At 46.5% G+C, this 19,300-nt stretch overlaps 1 protein-coding gene across 1 annotated transcript in view; it reads right to left on the reverse strand.

The window, feature by feature from the left end:
• The window catches only part of UGP2 (UDP-glucose pyrophosphorylase 2), a 534,584-nt gene extending 516,700 nt beyond the window's left edge, over nucleotides 1-17,884 (reverse strand). Inside the window, exon 1 of the mRNA XM_086927618.1 lies at nucleotides 17,766-17,884. Coding sequence (XP_086783744.1) covers nucleotides 17,766-17,829 — 64 coding nt within the window. The 5' untranslated portion in view covers nucleotides 17,830-17,884. The remainder of the gene's footprint in view (nucleotides 1-17,765) is intronic.
• Nucleotides 17,885-19,300: the final 1,416 nt, after the last annotated feature.

Here is a 19,300-nt window from a genome sequence, read left to right on the forward strand (position 1 = left end):
AAGAACATAGAGAAAAAGGGTAGACGCCTAGTGGACATGGGCCTACTTCTTGCTAAGCGTAGGATTGCCATGCGCTGGGCCTCTGGACCAGTCCCGACAACAGATGAGTGGGAAAAGGATATGCTTTATTGTAATACGCAGTCGGACACCTACAGCAAACTCCTTCCCCTACAAAGTAGGCCCAAAGGTTTCTGGAGATTATATCAGTAATATCGGGTGGGGAAGGAAACCGGTGACACAGAAGGTAGCTGGGTAGGTTAAGATATGTAAGATAGCTGGCCTTACTGTGATCGTACTGATAACTGTGCTAAATATGGGGGATGAATGCGTAAGCTCATCATAATTGTATTTATTTGTAACATGCATTATGTTTACCTAGCATCATCATCACCCTCTGGCGTGGATTACCTGCACTGTTTGACATGTGCGAATGTACTTTATGAAACTGCCGCGGACTTGCTCTGCAGCTGGCCAAAGTATCTTGTACTGTATTGGATTACTGTTATGCCTATAAAAGCTTTAAATAAAAATTAAAGTAAGTGGTTAAGGAAGCCACAGGAAAGGGAAACCAGCAATCTCCCCCGAACTGAATGCTCTGGACCGGTCATTCAAGATAAAGTATGCCTAACTCCCAATCTTGACCCAGAACTGATAACATTCCTATTTAAAATGGGAAGAGACCCCAGGAAGGGTACAGAGAGGTCTTTAAATGTGTGCCAAAAACGTCTCCTCAACGTACTGGGTCCCCTAGCTAGGATCATCGACATGGCTGAAGAATGCCACTTGAACCAAAACCTAGTGGACGCCCCTCTCTTTAGGGGTTGTCACCAATGAGAAGCTGATCTTTCTAGTTAATGTCAACGCAAGCATAAACTCCAAAGGACGTTATTTTATCTAAAATAAACCCCGAGCTGGGCAACTAAGCAACCAAAGAACCATTGGAGAACCCCAAGGGACTCCTATTCGGGATGGCATGATCAAATCCCTCAGCAAATACGTGACTACCTTTACTGCTCTAGACAAGGCCAAGTCTAACATGCCAAGGGTCTTCAACCAAAGTGTTTTTGGACAGGCTGGAAGAAGGGGCCTTTCTTCCGGCTGAGCTTCGTAAAGGCCCAATTACAGAGCAAGATGCTTCGGCAGGAGCTTCCAGCAATGAACACCACCACCCTTTTACCAACAACGTGGCCAAGGCTCCTGTTAAAGAGAAAGACCCCAGGGGACGCTGACAGAACACAAGCACCCTGAACAGTGAGTACCCATCTTCATCTTTGCAATTCTTTCCAGGTAAAAATGGGTGGACGCCTCAGATTCCTTTTCCAAACCTAGCAATCAATCACCCGGGACCCATGGGTCCTAGAAATTGTTCAAGGGTTCGAGTTAGACTTCCTACAACCACCACACCAGTACTATCCCCCCAGAGAACTAAGTCTAACCAACAGAAGGTAGTAGAGAAGGAGATTTCCTCTATGTTAAAGAAAGGAGCCTTGATAAAATCCCACTGAACCAGAAGGTTTTTGTAAGCACACTCTTCCTGGTACAAAAGAAAGCCAAAGGCTGGAGACCAGTAATACATCTCAGAGACCTAAACAGGTTTCTCATCTACAGGCACTTCAAAATGGAGGGTATTGACCTCTTAAGAGACATCTTACTGGAGGGAGGCTGCTTAGTGAAACTGGACCTCTAAGACACCTATTTCACTATTCCAATGGCCCACGAATATAAAGGTTACCTTCAATTTTTATGGCAAAAATCACCTTTTTCAATTTCAGGCACTCCCCTTCCGCCTGGCATCGTCCACCTTTTGCTTTACAAAAGTTATGACAGTGGTCATCTCTTTCCTCAGAGACAGAAATATGTCTTATTATCTATCAGTTTCAAATGTAAATTCTCAAAGACTTAGAGAGGGTGTTATCCCTCCAGGAGAGCTTGGGTTTTATCATAAACAAAGATTAGTCTATCCTAACACGCTCGAAAAACGTAGAATTTCTCGGTTTCTCAAGAGATCCAATAAAATCTATTCTCCTACCAGCGAAGAAGGTTGCCGAAATCCGCAAAGAGATACGCTTTGTATTGAAACAACACCTACTAACCCGGAGAGAACTTGCCAGACTACTGGGCCTTCTATCCTCCTCCTCCCAGGCCACATTTCCAGGCTCCCTTTACTACTGTGCTCTCCAGAGAATAAAAGCAAGAGCTCTACGAGCAAGCCTGTGGTATGGGGACAAAATATCCTTGGATGAGGAGGCTAAATCAGAACTGAATTGGTGGCTGGAAAACTGGGATGTTCGGAACAAACGTGCAATCTTTGGATCGTCTCCGGATTACATTCTCGCATCTAATGAGTCTCCTTGGATGGGACGCTCATCTGGGAACCAAGAAGAGAGGGGGGGGGGGGAGGAGGTTTGGGGGGCGGTGGTCCCACACAGAGAGGTCCCACCACAAACTTCCTGGAATTAAAGCAGGATTTTATGCTTTGATGTGGAGTTTGAAGCATTTTTTACAGGGCAGACCAGTACTGCTGAACATGGACAATGTTTCAGCAGTAGCTTATATAAACTGTCTAGGTGGCACGAAATCTACGAATCTATCAGACCTGGCCAGGAGACTTTGGAACGCAAAATCTCGTTCTAAGTAGAATACTTACCCGGGGAAGCCAATATCTCAACCGACTGGAACTCCAGGTTTCTGATGGACTATAGCAATTGGAAGCTGAATGTATCAATCTTCAGAAAACTAAACCTATGTGGTCCACTGAAATTGGACCTGTTTGCGAGCAGACTTACCTCCCAACTGGAAAAATATTTCAGCTGGACGCCAGACCCGGGTGCTCAGGCAGTGAACGCCTTCCTATAACCCTGGAAAGGATCTCATGTTTGCACCTTTTCCCCCTTCACCATGATCCCAAAAGTTCTCCAGAAAGTCAGACAGGAAGTATGCTCCCTGGTCTTAATAACTCCCTTTTGGCCATGTCTAACATGGTTTCCAACAATCTTCAAAATGGCCTACAACATGCCCTATATCTTTCCCGCAGAAAAGGGACTCCTAACAAGCATAGATGGAGAGAAACACCCTCTGATCTCGACAGGGACTTTGAACCATCTTGCCTGGAAAATATTAGGAAATCTACAGAGATATCGGGACTTTCGGGAAGAGCTGAGGAACTCCTGAAAGAGTCCTGGGCCCCACAAGCGATACAACGCTATTTGGGAAAAATTCGTTTGTTGGTGCCTGGAAAGGGAACTGGATCCCATGGAGGCACCTATAGTCCAAATATACAACTTTCTAGTAGAACAGTTTGACAAGGGTTTCAGCTACCGAACGCTAAAGTGCTGCTATAGATCCGCAGTCTCAGCTGGCCACAGCTTAATAAATGGAAGCATATTGGGTAAAGCGTGATGATTTGTAGAACCCTTATAAGTATCAGATTGAAAAGATCACCAAGGCCTCAGTACGAGTCTCTCTGGGATGTTAACATGGTTCTAGAGCTATTCAATTCATAGCCAAATAATAGATTCCTAAGCAAAAAGATATTTTCCATAAACCTAGCCTCATTACTGTGCCTGATTTACTGCCGAAGCATGTCGGATGTAAGAGCTTTAGAGGTGAGCAACAGATTTTATGATGCCTTTTGAGTGAAGTTTGAAATAGTTCGAAGAACTAAAACAATGTCCGACTCCATCTTTTACCCTAAGTTAGATTTATGCACAAAATTATGTGTGGTAGACAGTATGAAAGAATGCAATTATATAATGAATGGACATCGCTCGGACGTGTTAATCAGCTTCTCATTTCCTTTGTTAAACCCTTTAAAGCAGCGACTTGCTCTACGATAGCTCACTGGGTGAAAGGAACTACGCAATTAGCATGCGTAGATCAACAGATTTCAAACACATTACATGAGGGATGCTATGGCTAGCCAATCCTTTTGGAAAGGCGGCAGACTAGAAGACACCTTTAGAGCCGCTGATTGGTCAAACTCCTTTACATTTGAGAAGCATTACTGTAAAGCAATGGAACACATGTCAACTGTGGTTCTGTAGAGCTACCAACATACATAATAGTAGCCTCTGGTCTTGTGATGAAATAGCGATTCTCCTAATTACCATGCCAAGTGAATCTGAATTTTATTAAAGACACAGAGGCTAACATTATCTCACCCTCCCAACCCTGCACACATAAAAGGTTTTTTTTAATAAACATTTTATTGGCATTTTGAATAATTACATCCATCAATCAATGTCGGTGGTATTGACATACAAACAGTATCCCGCGTGTGTGCTGCATCTCGACATAAGGTTGAGTAGTATTGTGGTACATAACCTCCTGTTGTGCTCCTGAGTAGATGGTGGTCCTTAGGGACGGGTGACGGGATAGTGTTAGCATTTGCGCGAGGTAGGCTTTGTAGCACTCTGGGATGTGAGGTTTGCTCTCCCTCGCACTATATCATAGGGGTAGTGGTGTGCCAGCATTATTCAAACCGTAAACAAACTTGGGAGATAGAGCTGGGGTACACTGCGTCTTATACTGTTACCTTGTGGGATTAGTCATCTGAATGTTGCAGTACGGCGGGATGACTAATTAGGCATGCGCAGATGTGGGGAGGGAAGCGCTGGAGGTCGTCCATACGGAGATGTAGTTAAGTGCTCATTCGCGGCCACCAGCTGCGGCCGGTCAGGTGTCCAGGCTCTCTGTGAGTCAACACGGGCAGCCGCAGGGGCCGCAAGCACCCTGGGAGAATTGGTAGTTTGAGATCCCGGCGCCTCCAGTGTTTCTTGCGTAAAGAAGTGGAGTAACATGGCCCATGGCATAGAGATTGGATGTTTACGAGTTCCCTTATCCTCCTCTGTCACGCCCCACTTCTCAACAGCACCCACCCATGCCGCTAGAGGAGGGCCTTCCAGGGCTGTCCAATGCATAGTGATGCATCGTTTATCCAGGAGGAGCACCAATGATGCAAAGCGCACTTCCACTTTCATGCTTTTAATCCACTTGAAGACTCCAAGGGCGCTAGCTTCCCAGGTGTAGAGGTCTGGGAGTCCCGTGACCGTTCTGAGAGTGGTGTGAATTGTGTGCCAGTAGCGGGCAATCCCAAAACATGTGTAAGAATGAGGCATTGGGCTCTGGGCATCTGGGATAGGTAAAGGAACTTTCGGGGAAGTACTTCGGTAGCTTTTCAGGAGTGAGGTATGCCCGATGCAGTATATGCAATTGTATGTTTTTAAAGCGATAGTTTCAGGATACTTTTTTAGTAAATTCTAATGCCAGAGTCCATTCCCTGTCATGCAGTGGCCTACGGAAGTCAGTTTCCCACCTCTCCCGGAGGGGTGCAAGGGTGGGTTGTTTAAGGGGCCTCATGGCATTGTATATCAAAGTAACTAGGTGTTACCCGGGGCCCATCTGTAGGATCGCGTGAGTGAGTGAGTGAGTGAGTGAGTGAGTGAGTGAGTGAGTGAGTGAGTGTGTGTGTGTGTGTGTGTGTGTGTGTGTGTGTGTGTGTGTGTGTGTGTGTGTGTGTGTGTGTAAAATTCTGTATCAATTCTTTGCCACATCTTGCGGCAGTCGAGCGGGGGGGTGGGGGTTGTTGGATCCAGGGGTTCAGTTGGGAGTAAAATTGAAGATGTAATTGATGATGCTAAGGGATGTAGATGATGTTGTGGTTGGTCTGCTGCTCAAAATCAATAAAATAGGTTTTCAAAAAAAAATCTTGCGGCAGTCTTCCATAGGCTGCCGGTATAGGAGAAACTGTCCTCTAGAGAGGCTGAGGTCCTCAATGATCGTCTCAAATGTCTGAAGCTGTCCGTTGAGGTGTAGCGTGCCTGTGTCAGTCAAAGAGTGTTCAGTCCATGTGCGCAAAAGTGTGGTAGAATTCTAGTGGAAGGCCGTCCAAACCGGGGGCCTTACAGGTGGCTAAAGCCTTCATTGCATGTCTGACTTCCATCGCACCGCTGGGCTCATCGAGGTCCCGGCGGTCATTGCGATCTATATGGGGCAGTTGGTGTCGACTCAGGAATTGGGTTAGAATGCCCACATGTATCGGACCGGGGCTATCGTATAGTAGTGTGTAATGCCTTCGGGTCGCTGTGGATGGTCGTGATTGGTGGGAGGATCGAGTCTTGTTTGACGAGCCACGCCAATAGTGCGCCCGCCTGGTCGCCCTCCTTGTGCACCCAGGCAGCATATGCCGCAAAGTTGTACCAGCGCTTGCTCGCCAGCGTCTCCTCGTATGCAGGTTTGGCATCAGCGATTTGAGCCTGCGAGGCGCTGTCTGGGTTTGTCTCTTTTGTGAGTGCGGCCAGTGTTTGCTCTGTGTTTTGGATGTCACGTTCCAAGACCTGACGGACCCCTGTGATGTGTTGGATGCATGTGCCTCGTATAACAACTTTAAAGGTGTCTCATTCCTTTGCATGTGTGGTGGTCGTGCCTGTGTTCTCCTGGAAGTAGTTGCATATGTGTTCTGCCAGAGTCTGCTTAAAAACCGGGTCGTCGAGACAGTCCCTGGGGAGACGCCAAGGGGGGACAGGAGGGCGGGGCAGGCGCCACTGGAGCGTGATTGTGTGGGCGTCGTGGTCCGATAGGGACCTACCTATGTAGTCAGTGTCAGAAATGGTGGGTAGGATAGCGGGAGAGCAAAGGAAGCTGTCCAGGCGCACCTTGAGGTCATGGGGCACCGAGTGAACCGAAAAATGTCTGGTGGTGGGGTTCTGAGAGCGCCAAGCATCAGTTAGGGACCAATGCGCATCCCATATTGTGAATCGTTTTGCCTGTACTGCGATGGGAGATGCTGGGTGAGGGGGGTAGGACCTATCTAGTGCTGAATTTTGTACCCAATTATAATCCCCTCCCAGAAACCAGGGGGCTTGTGTGTATGTACTGAGGGGGAGGGAGAGCGCGTCCCAGAATTTGCTTTACTCTGCGTTGGGCCCATATATATTCCCCAACAGCACTGGCTGCCCGTCTAGCAGTCCCTGTAGAAGGGCAAAGCGTCCATCTCGGTCAATGGTGCGGGATTTTTCTTGGAATGGGACGCCAGGTTGTATCGATATAAGGGTGCCCCGGGCAAAGGCTGAATAGGTAGTGGCGCAAAGGATTCTCTGCCATCACTTGTGCAGCTTTGCTACTTCCCCTGATGTGAGGTGCGTCTCTTGCAAGAACGCGATCTGTGCATGTTGGCGTTTGATATAAGCGTATACGGAGTAACGCTTGCGCGCGGTGTGCATACCTCGCACATTCAGTGTGAAGATGGTGGAGGTGGTACCTTTATGTGCCACCGGTATAGGTGTAGGGCAAAGGGGGTTAAAGGGGTGTTTGGGCTCTCCTGTAAGCTTTGAGCTCTGGTGCGTCCCTCGGGTGTCCTCGCTGCTTGGGTGCCTGTGCAACTATTCGGCGGCGTGGCGGTGGGGACACAGTGCAGTGTAGGCTTGGTCGGTGGGGAGGGAAAACTAGGGGTGGGGGGCGTAACAGCCCCAATGCTGGGGGCCTATCGTCAACGGCGACACGTCCAAACTAGCTCTGGTTTGTTTGATAGCATGAACATGTTGTGGGGGTGGCGGTCCATGTCCACGAGGTAGCTCGGTGTGTGGGCTGTGCATGCTATCTATGGTCGCCAGCTGGCTCATGTGAGTTTGTGAAGGCGGAATAGTACCAGGGTTGCGCGTGGGCGCTTGCGCTATGGGAATTACCTGTGCCATTATGTAGAAGACGCCACCCTCCTCCAGTTACCTCCCATGAATTGCAAAGGTTCTGTTAAATCAACTCATCAGCAGTTCGCGGGATGACTGAGGGTAGGGGCACCGAGTCCACCCCAGAATGTGTTTCCACGCTATCCTCTCCCTCCTCCAAAGAAAAAAGAGGCGTGGGGTCCGTTCAATGTCCGTTGCAGGGGAAGTGGGGCAGATGCTCGCTGCTGCCTTCACGGCCCTGTGTCGTTCTTGAACAATTTGTTCTGAGTCGGGTTACCCCAGAGTGCATGACAGCGATGTGGTGTTGTCATGTCGGTTGCGACGTTGCGAGCGAGGCCTTCTAGGACCTGGTGCCCTCGAGCGTTGTTCGTGGATGTTTTCTGATTGCGGCCTGTGGTACAGTTCTGATCCGCCCAGTCATGTGCCTCCTCTGGAGACGTAAAGAAGTGAGGGGTGCCATCGTGTAAGACTTTAATGCGGGCACGGAACAGGGAGTATTTATTTTTTCTGCTCGCAGACGTCGCTTTACTTCTAGGAAGAAGGACCTTTGATTTCAGGAGGGCATCCCGGTCTCGAAAGTGAAGGAATTTCGCCAGCATTGGACATCGCAGGGCACTTGCTGGGGACGATGCGCCGGAACGCAGTGGGCCCTTTCGATGGAGAAGAACGATGTCCGCTCTGCGTTGGGAGAGAAAGATTTGGTCCAGGCCTCCATGTATCCCACTGCGTCCGCCACTTCGATTCCTTCAGGTAGGCCAAGGACGCGTACGTTGCAGCGTCTCGACCGCCCTTCCAGGTAGTCTATGCGCTTTTCCATGGTGGACATGCAGCCAATCAAAGTTTGTATCGAGTCCTGGTGCATCTGCACTTTGGGCTGCATGGTGGAGACTGTTTTTTCGTTGTCCGTAACCTTGTCCGCCAGCTTGCGGTGATCATCGCGGAGGAGGCTAATGTCCGTTTTTAAGGTGCCCAGTTGTTGTGCCATGGATAACCTAGATTGTTCTATGGTCCCCAGCACTCTGTCCAGCTTGTCTGAGAGGGAATGATCCGCTGTTGTTGCAGTGTCCTTGGAGTTGCCAGGTTGATTACTGGTGAAAGCGTCCAAAGCGGCCCCTTGGGTCACCCCGCTACTTTGGGTTTGCCCATTGCGTCGGTTGTGGCGCCGCAGGCGCGGCGGGTGGTGACGCCGAATTAGGGTTGTTGCCTCTCCGCGGCTATCAGTGGAATCAGTGTAATGATGACGGCTCCCGCCGGTCTCCAGCCGCGTGCGAGCAACCGGTGTCTCCAGAGGGCAATAGTGTGGGTGCTGTCCCAGTCGTCAGGACCGTGGTGCACTGCACCCCTTTGGATTCTGACATCAGCAGCAGCCGGGGGGGGCGCGTTTTTGTTGTGTTTGTTGCTGCCAGTTATTCTCCAGTATCTTGTGAAGAGGTAAGGGGTGCTGCCCGAGTCAGCGCAGCATATATCTGTGGCGGCACCTTACTTTTCACGTGGAATCCTCTGGGTGGTTCTGCCTGTGATCATAAGCCAGTGGACTCCATAGTAGGGTCAGGCAGGCTCCCTCTGCAGCTTTTCCTGAGCTGATTATGGCCCTCGCCGGCCCCCAGCCACGGGTGAGCTACCGGCCAGAGTGCGGACACAGTCCAAGATGCCAATGTCGTGGTGCAATGCGCCTACTCTGAGTCCGTGATCAGCAGTCGCGGGGCCGCGATCTTTAAGTCAGGCAGGGCGCCCAACGGCCGCGACCACCGGCGGGAATATCAGTGCAACAAGGCCCTCCACTAACCCCCCAGTTCAATCAGGGGACTCTCCCGGCCTCACCCTTGCATCGGCCGCAGCTTAAGGTCGTGGGGTGCAGGCCGCAGGGACAGGACACACACGTCAGGTACGGCCAGCGGAGAGCCCCATGAGGCTGACCCCGCCAGCGTTGGTGCCCGTGGAGGGTCCTCGCTTGTTGGGTCACCCCCGGAACATCCCATCCTCCACTCAGTTCCGGCGGGCTTCAGGTAGGAAGTCCTGGCCACCAGTGTGTTGCGGGATACAGAGGATGCGGGCGGTGAGGGTTGGTCACTCCATGTGCGCGCCTCTGCTATGGTGTTGTGGCGCTGCACCCCCTGGACCGCGGGTTCATATCCCCCATTTCTATGTCCTCTGTTCTTTGCCTGAAGCGACCTTGGGGTGTAGGGGGTCCTTCTCGGGGTCTCTCCGGGTCCACGGCGGGCACAGCAGTCGAAGCGGGGATCCGCAGAGGGGGCGGGCGCCATCTTGTGTTCAGTGCCGTTTCCTCGCTTAGAAGCCCATTTTGCCCCGCTGCGGCTTTTCAGTCCGGGCATGGATGTCCGTGTTGGGTGCCTCTGGCATTCTGATGTCGCTGGGTGTAGATTAGGACCAGATGGGCGCTGTGTAAGTAGCCGAGTTGAAAGCTCGATCACGGAGCCTCAGCAAATCGCTTCCGCCATGGTGACCATTTTAGCCACACCCCCCCCAACAAAAAAGGAGTTTAACAAAAAAACATTTAGTATCTCTGCATTGAGAATGAAGACAATATGTCATACTTTAATAAGCTTGTTTTACAGTATAATACGTAAAGCTTTAATAAGATTTCAAGCTTTGTTACATGCATTCCACAATATGAAAACTTTGTTCGTAAAACTATGATCTAATATCAGTCTTTCATTTCAGACAATTCTCAGTAATCCAGAGGTTTCCCACACAATCACCTGGAAGACACCACATAAAGGGTACCCGGCCTACTACGCAGTTTTTTCGGCTTTCTGGATCCTAGTTTGCAGTTTCTTCACAAAGGATCTTCTGTTTTTCCTGTTTTACCATGAGACTTCACAAACTTTCCCAATACGTGACAAGAAGTTTATCCGCATATAAAAAGAGGCCGATTGTACTGAGTACATGCCTATTATAGCACAATTGTATTATGTTCTAGAAAAATCTATATGCTGATGTAATACTTCAAAGTAGCTGTGTGGCGTTGGCATTAGGAGATTAATGCATAATGTTAGCCTCTGTGTCTTTAATGAAATTCAGATTCTCTTGGCATGAAAATTCGGAGAATCTATATTCTTCACCACCCTAAAGAGGATATATGAAGTAGATAACACAACAGGTAAGCTGATAGCCTGTCTCAGTAGAAAAGAGATGGGGACGAGGTGGATAGACACGACTAAAAATGGAATGGGGAAGAAGTAAGGGAAGATGAGGGTACTGTCCAGGTCATATATTAACAACAAAGGAGTGACTGTGATAAGAGTGCTATCAAAATGAACTGAACTAGTGAGATGTAATGTTATTCTGCTATGTGCTGCAAATGTGATCAACGCTCACACACGTGCATGCACACAGCGAAATCTTTGTCTCCCTATGCACGCTCTTTGGGTCCTCCTCTGAGGAAGAAACCTGGTGGGCTTACTGGTCACCCAGTGTTAAAAGGAGGGAAAGAATCTTACTTATTAGAAGGACCCTCACTCACCACTAGTTAGTGACATGCTTCATCATTGGGTCCCATAGGGGAGACAGAGAGATTTCGCTGTGTGCATGCACGTGTGTGAGCATTGATCACATTTGCAGCACATAGCGGAATAACATTACACCTCACTAGTTCATTTTGATAGCACTCTTATCACAGTCACTCCTTTGTTGTTAATATATATTTGATTGGGGTACAAGAGTGCATACTCATGCCCTTCCTCTCCTGTTGGTATTGACTGGTACTGTCCAGGTCTTCACAAGTTATTTTGAGCAGATGTACATTGACAAGGATGCAGTAGCAGATATGACGCGCAAGAAGTGGCGTGGCAGATAACTCCACAATTAACAGACAATTAGGTGGCAGCAGATCTGGACAGCCCTAGTGTGATCAAAGAAATGGAGGAGGTGATAAAACAACAGATGAGCTATACCCTGGGACCGAATAACCTCCTGGGAATCTTATAAAACATTTACTTCACTGTTATGGACAAGCTTATTAGATTTGCTTAGTGAAGTTAGGGAAGTAGGGCACCTGATGACCTCAGGAAAGCAAAAATACAGGGTATTCCCAAGGCAGAGAAGGAGTGTTCCTCCTACCAACACTTGGTACACCCAGTTTAAAACAGGTTTATCCAGACTCAGTCTACGTGAATCAAAGAATGCAACACCAGATGGAGTGGTAGAGAAGGAGGTACAAAGCTAAAGTCATCCTGTCTTTTAATGCGGAGAAGGTGTTGGAAGCCTTCAAGACAGGACTGGGGTTCAGAGCTGAGGTTAAGCTGCTATACACTGTCCCAATAGCAGATGTTCCGGTGAATGTACCAGTTTCAAACTTCAGTCAGGCACACACCAGGGCTGCCACCTCTCACTGCATTTGTTCACCCTGACAGTTGAACTCCTGGCATGCTGGGCCCATAAACATTGGGAATTAGCCCAGTTCTGAGCAAAATCGATTGGGAAAGGCAAGATACCATTCTACATGGATGATATCCTCCTTTATGTGTCTGGACCGAGCTCCATGATCCCACCTGCTAATGGAACTTTTTTATAAGTTGCGGCGACCCTCAAGATATATGATCAACTGGCAAAAGTCAGTGATGTTCAGGACCTGGGATTGACAGTAGGAAGGCTCAATCAGAGGTAGCGACAAAATCCAGCAAACATCAAAGTTTCCACCCACAATACCATTGAAATCTCCTACTACTACTGTGAGCCCGTGGGGAAGGTCTGCTAATAAGCTGCCCAATACCTGTAGGGTTTCCTTAGTAGGATTTCCTTAGTAAGGAGTTAAAAGAAAAACCAAGGGCCTGTCTGTAACTTGTAAGTATCACCCTACGCTATCTGTGTGCCCCACCTTTCGAAAAGAAGTACGTTTGCCACTCATCTTGATCCTCCCACGAACAACGAATGGAAAACTTTTATGTAACCATATTGCCCCAAAAAAATTCAGTTAGTGCCCATTTGATGTGTTTCTTGGAAGAAGAGAACATCTTGGATAATATCATTGAAGCCATTAACATGTGTAGATAACGTGGTAGATACTATTTTGATTAGCGTGCTGCAGCTTGAGCTCCATAGGGTCCGATGTAGTGGTGAAAGATGTCAAGTAGTTCCAACTTGGCTTTGGCGGGAGGTTCTATATTACAAAGAAAACCATGTCACTGCTAGGCGCATTGCTATCCCCCAGTCATGTGAAGCCTAGCATCTAGTATTAGTACACTGTCACAACAACAAAAACTTCAAACTCCAAACAATACATTTCTCCCAACACCTCACCACCCCCTACACTTCCACCCCACCGATGCACAGATCGCCTTTGAAAACACTGATCTAAATAAGGAGTGAAAACCTCGAGTGTGCGAAGTAGACCAACTCCCAAATTCACCAAACTGCCCTGAATTTTCAAATATTAAGTATGTAGAATATGCCACTGAGATATAAACGGCATGACCATATGTCAAGGGATGGGTAACCCTTGCCCTGCCCATGGGTGCATGGTGTGGAGGTGAGGCAAAGAAGAGAGAGAGGCCAGAATCTTTTAGACTCATCAGTATAGGAATGAAGACATAAGATTAGCAGAGAGATCAAAGCAAAAAAAAATAGGAGAGCACAACGGATTACGAAATGCAAAACAAAGTAATTCTTTTGGCGGGGATTGCAGCCTCTCTAAAGTTGCAATCACTGCCATGAGTCTCTCTCATTACCAGGTTCTCTAGAATCAGAACGTATACTGGTCACAGAATTGTGGCACAGCAGGAATAACTTCTTTGACCACTTCTTTCTTTGGGGGATGCCACCAACATGTATCACACCATGTCTCCAATACGCCTGCGAAAACCTTCCTCTCCTCCATCCAGTCCAAATGGGCTGTCTCCGACATATCAAAGAAATGGTTCTTTTCACAAAATCTGAATTTGAACTGCACAGAATAGAGCAAAACAGTCAAAACTGCACAGCACACGGTTTTACTTGACCACTAAAGGATAGTCTGTGCTGCTTTATCAAGTGTGAATAGTCTAGGAAAATAATCACTGTGGTAGAGTCGAACAATACCTCCCCCACACTGCACGCTGCATAGAGATTGAATCATGATCCATACACTTAAGCGGCCCTGCAATTATGAGGTTGGGCACCAGGGGGAGGGCTAGGCGACAGCACATGGTGTCTCTCTCAATAACAACGCATAATGAAGACTTCAGAGGACATCCAGGTTTGTAGCCAAATGGGGGTGGGGGGGCGTTCAGAGCATGTTCCATCCACTCCCTCCAGGATTTCAACAACTCTGAAATAATGCTGGCAGGTACCCACTTCTACATCCTTAACTCTGTCCTCCTGTTACCTTCTTGTTGTGATGAGATGAGAGACCATGGTCTAAAGAACCTGAAACATGACCACTGTCAAACAGCCGAGACCCTCTACTTCAGTGAGACTATCAGTCACGTTGGAGTGATCCTGGTGGAGCAAAAACACCAGGAGGACCTCAAAATATTTTCCTTTCCAGCAAACATCTCATCTCGAGCGGCCTGTGTAGTAAATGAGCTCATTTAGACCACCAGGAATTTTCGCAGTGGGCAACCTGGTTTTTCAACTTTTACGGTGAGTGAGACTTATTACTGAGTCTCACTGACAGTAAGGGCACGGTAATTGGATTGGGCATTCTAACTGCCAAATTCCCTCTTTTAAGATGAGGGCTACTGCTGTGCTGCTAGGGCAGCTGTGTTGGTTACACACGAGCACATGCATGTTCAGGCTGAGCATGTGTGACTTCTACCACTGTGCACAGCCTGATATCTGCACACTGGTAGCCTGGCCCAGAAGGATTGGTACTGACCTAGGGTAGGCCTTATAATGTGAGGGGGCATGTATAGTGTAGTGCTTAATGAGGATCTGTGATGCTTGCACTGTGTATATATTACAGGCAAAACCTGCCCTGAAGGTCAGTTTCGCTATACTTGGGTAGATGGGGTCCAGTAAGGTAACAATCTGGGAATAAAAATGCACCCGGATTTTGAATTTACAGTCCCCAATATCCCAATTCTCCATCTTCTGGCACTTCAAGATTTCTCATGTTTCCCTGGCTCAGCTCATCAGATTCCAGGCCTTTGTAACACCTTGCTGGGCTAAGTTAAATTACTTTGCTACCCAGTGGAGGGTCAAAGACTTCCCCTCATGACAATACAATTAGCAGTGCATCGTCCAATTCCTGCAAAAGGAAGCACTTGGGACAAAATCTGCATCTGATAATTAGCTTGACACTGCACCTGACTGGGACTGCCCATGACCAACTGGAACAAAAGAGGAAGCCCAGACTTCTGGGTTCGCCAACACAGGAGGGGCTCCCCTTTGAAATTTTAGTGGGAAGTGGTCTAGCAACTGGGTTAGCTAGGGATGTATTAAAGGCTCTCAGGGGAGATCTTACGAAAGACAAATTGAATTCGCTATTTTATATTGTTCCAGAATGCTATGAAGTATGATTGGGAGAGGAAAGAGGGATGATGTGGCATCACTTGAAGATTCTTACATTCCCTGCTTACCTCTATATTCACTAGAAATTAACTAGCTCCATGGGTATAAAAAAAATATGTGTATCGGTTGGAAATGATGGCGCTCACAGTATCACAAAAAGTAAAAATCCGTTGGGTCAATGTCCATACGTGTCTGGAAGGAAAAATAACCACCAAGTCTTCCTCTGCTGAACGAATTGCAAATGTAAGAAAGAATTTTCCTAACACTCAGGCAATGTAGTGAGGCTCTGGTTTCAACATGTGTTCTTTATTGAACTGCCATTATTGCATTCTGCCCTCGACAACACATCTTTCATCTATTGCTGACTCGATCGGTGACAGCAGACTTCATCGGAGCTAGTCAGGAGGATACACACACAAGTCACACAAGTACTCTTCTCCAGACTGTACACATTTAGACCACTAATGCCCCACACGAGGCAGTGGGGCCACACAAGATACCGACCATGTGCATCCTACTTCTATCCAATAACATTACTCACATCATAACTAGCCATGATGAAGTCTGCTGTCTTTGAGTCAGCAATAGACTAAACATGTGTTGGCGAGGGAAGAATTGAATAATAAGATTTCAATAAAGAACACATTGAAATCATGACCTAACTGTTGATTTTCTGAGTGCTCGGAGAATTCTTTTTAGCTCCTTGGGTAAGCCCCATCAAACATTATGCCACGATTCTGGTAACAGAACAGATAGCACATTTACAGTTTCCCTGCTATTATTTTAGCGTTGATGCTATCAAACTGCCATCAGCTGAACTGTGGACTGAAACAACTTGCACACATACAAATAAACGCAATTCGAGGGTAGGCATAAAGAACCTCACTCTTCGAAAATTCGAACTTTTTCTAAAAGGAGGAGAGGGCGTTCAAAGCACCTGTTATTGTGAATCGCGTTCATGACATTGGCCTGACTGGAAGCGCCTGTCAACTATAGTGAGACGTGCCTCCTGGTGATGCTAGATAACCGACAAAACCAGTAGAAAGATACAAGACCCATCTTAAATAGTCGAAAGTCACTTTTGCATAAGAGTCCCGAGGAATGGAGTTAACCCGTTGGGCTCTGGATCCAACTATACAGCAGCCCAAATAGGAAGTGGCATCAATATGCATCTGTGCACTAATGTTGAAAGTTCAATCTAAATGTATTATTGACAGCATCACTTTCTTACAGACACCATGATAAATACGTTTTTACTTGATTTCTACGTGTGTGATTTTAAATGTTAAACATATTCATTAAAATTATCAATTATAAAAGCAGTTAAAAAAAGTGAACCCAAAAGATGTATACACAACACGATTTGTATCCCAATTATGAATCTAAAAAATAAGTTACAATTCGCGGGCAACGGGCTGTGGTCGAGGCTTAGTCGGAAATGCTCTACGTTGGATTTGCAGGTTATCTACGTGAGATAAATTAGCACAACTGAATCTAAAAGGACATAGTTTACACAATGCTGATAGTTTGATACGAATTCCAACCACCTAAACCAACATTGGAGAGACACAGACTTGTTGAAAATAAGTTTTAAATCCTGGTGACTGCGATAGGCTAATCCCTAAACCTCATGTTTACTAGTGCATACACAAGGCATACCAATATATATTTAACACAACCAGTAAGTATATAGCTATTCAAGTGGGGCCAACAAGGCCAGCGTCATAGAATGTATCCATAGATAAGACATCTGCAGCAAAGAGGCTTATTCGAAATTAACTGCGTGTTCTACCAACGATATCGTTTATTAGATTATGTATGGTACAAGAAATTCTGCTACATTGAATGATCACAAGCTAAAAAATGGTCCAGTCCGAGGGAAGACCACGAATGAAAGTGACAATGACTGAAAATAAACCAAATATTTGTTTACATAGTGACCTATGTAAACAAATTAAATTCTGGACTTAGATAAACCATATACTATATACAAAATTAACCAGCCTTGCTTACTGAGCATTCTAAGCACTTAATGCATACTTGCAAATACGCAACCAACAGTGATATGTAGCACAGTCCCATTTGTATGGCTATTTATGGGTTTCTGTTGCTTGTAACTTAATTCCATCTCACAGACTACTGTAAGGATACACTAAAAAAATAAACAAGTTCTACACGCCAATAGCGTGAAAACGTAAAAAGTACTACTGGAGAAATGATAAAGCGGTTAATGTTGTAGCAAAATCAGCACAAACGGAAAAACTAATTACACGCACTGTACCAGCAGCTGAAGTGTGTGCTTCTGCTGTTACGCCATCTACAGCGCAGTTCCTGCATGTGATCTTACTCCCAAAGTGATTAATGCACCTTTTGAACTGTCAGTTGCACATCATTATATGTACAGTATTCCATTGATCTCACTTTTTTTATATGCAACACCTGAAAACTCATTAGATACGATGCAGAGGACTTTCTCCATTCATAGCTATATAGCATACATAGGAAGGGAGACAGTTTACACACGCACTGCCATACAAAGGTGATCATGTCGGCTGGCGTGGCATAACCAAAAGCTAAGGTGACAGAGGGAGGGAGGCAGAGGAATAAAAAAGTGACCACTTGTCCGCTACTTACACGGACCGTCAGCAAATTCAGTGCAACCCTCCTTGTCCGTAGTTGAGCTTATAACGCATGCCATTTTCCCGTAATTTTAGCACTTCCGCGTCCCATAACAACCAATGCCAAGGCTGAATAGATTCTTGAAGCCTGCTGCGCGTGAGAGTCAATACTTATTGTCTAAAATGACCTGAGATTGGAGCATTGGCGGCATCTTAGCCAATGCTAATACGCGGTAGAATTCCGAATTGCTCATTGGCTGTGGAGTCGGCTTATGCCTCCCCCAAGCAGTTTCTATTAAATCGAGGTTGAGGCGAAAGACTGTGGCTTCTCAAGAATATCCAGGAGCCCACAGTCCGCCAGTCACACGGGTGTCCTTTCTGTGACTCATTTCTGCCTGCTTCTTATTCGTTTTTCAGCTTGTTAAATCTTGTCTTTTTTTACTTACCTTAAGTGTTGGAATTAAACATTTATTCTGGGAAGTCATACATTGGGTATGGGGGTTTCAAGGTTGGGTGGAGTAAAGGGGTAGATTCACGAGGGGCGGAGCTTGAAAAACAGACTAACCATCCATTTATGCAACAACAACAAAATCTGCTGCCAAGATATTTGGCAACAAGGACATTATATGTGAATACCTATTCTAGATTAGTTAACTGGTCATAAAGAGGCTGCATTTTAAAATAGATCAGTATGCGCCAAGGATTTTTAAAGAAATTATAATAATGGTATTTTAACCCTAGTGGTTAATGCAGTTCTAGGAGAGTTCTGTTTTGTCTCTGTCAAAGTTTTGACTCATATGGTATGTTATTTAGGGAGGCAAGTGAGTTACTGCTTTTGACACTGGGACAGTGGGGGCTTGTGCAGATAAGCACAGTGGGCGGGAGCGTGGCAGATGTGGGGGGGGGGTGGGAGGGATGGAAGTGTCAAACAACGGAATTGGGAAAATAAAAATAAATAAATAAACCACTTACCTTTTGCCCGCTGCATCTCCAAGTTGAATGTTTTACAGAACATTTTTCGGCACTTTAAAATTCTCCCACCCAAAATATCAGATGAATAAGCAATTTTGCAATGATTCCCGGGTTCAGGCTTAAGGACTGGAGCCTCCAGAGTTTCCCCTCAGTCCTTCGCCTGGATTCCAAGGGATAGGAAGCTTGGGAATCCGCTCTCGCTCTAGAGGGGAGTGCGAAGACCATCCTATTTGCTTTCTGGTAAATTATTGCACAAATGAGGGGAAAAAAAATTCTCCCATTGTATGTTTGTGTTAATCACATAATGGAGCCACATATGGCGAAAGGTATGTCCTGTGCTGCAAGTACATACAACACAGGCTGTCAGTCACCCATACAAATATATTCCATTCATACTCACACACATTCATACATCTTCAAAGACCATGCTCTCACTGATGCACATGGCAGCTGATGGAGCAGGATTTTGCAAAAAGAAACCTGCTCGGATGAACACCCCCATAATACGTACTAACAGTAAGCAGTAATAGAAAAATTAACATACACATCACATGAACACGAGGGAAACTGCTTTACGCA

Source organism: Lissotriton vulgaris, chromosome 6 (genome assembly GCF_964263255.1).
Source record: "Lissotriton vulgaris chromosome 6, aLisVul1.2, whole genome shotgun sequence".
Taxonomy (NCBI): Eukaryota; Metazoa; Chordata; class Amphibia; order Caudata; family Salamandridae; genus Lissotriton; species Lissotriton vulgaris.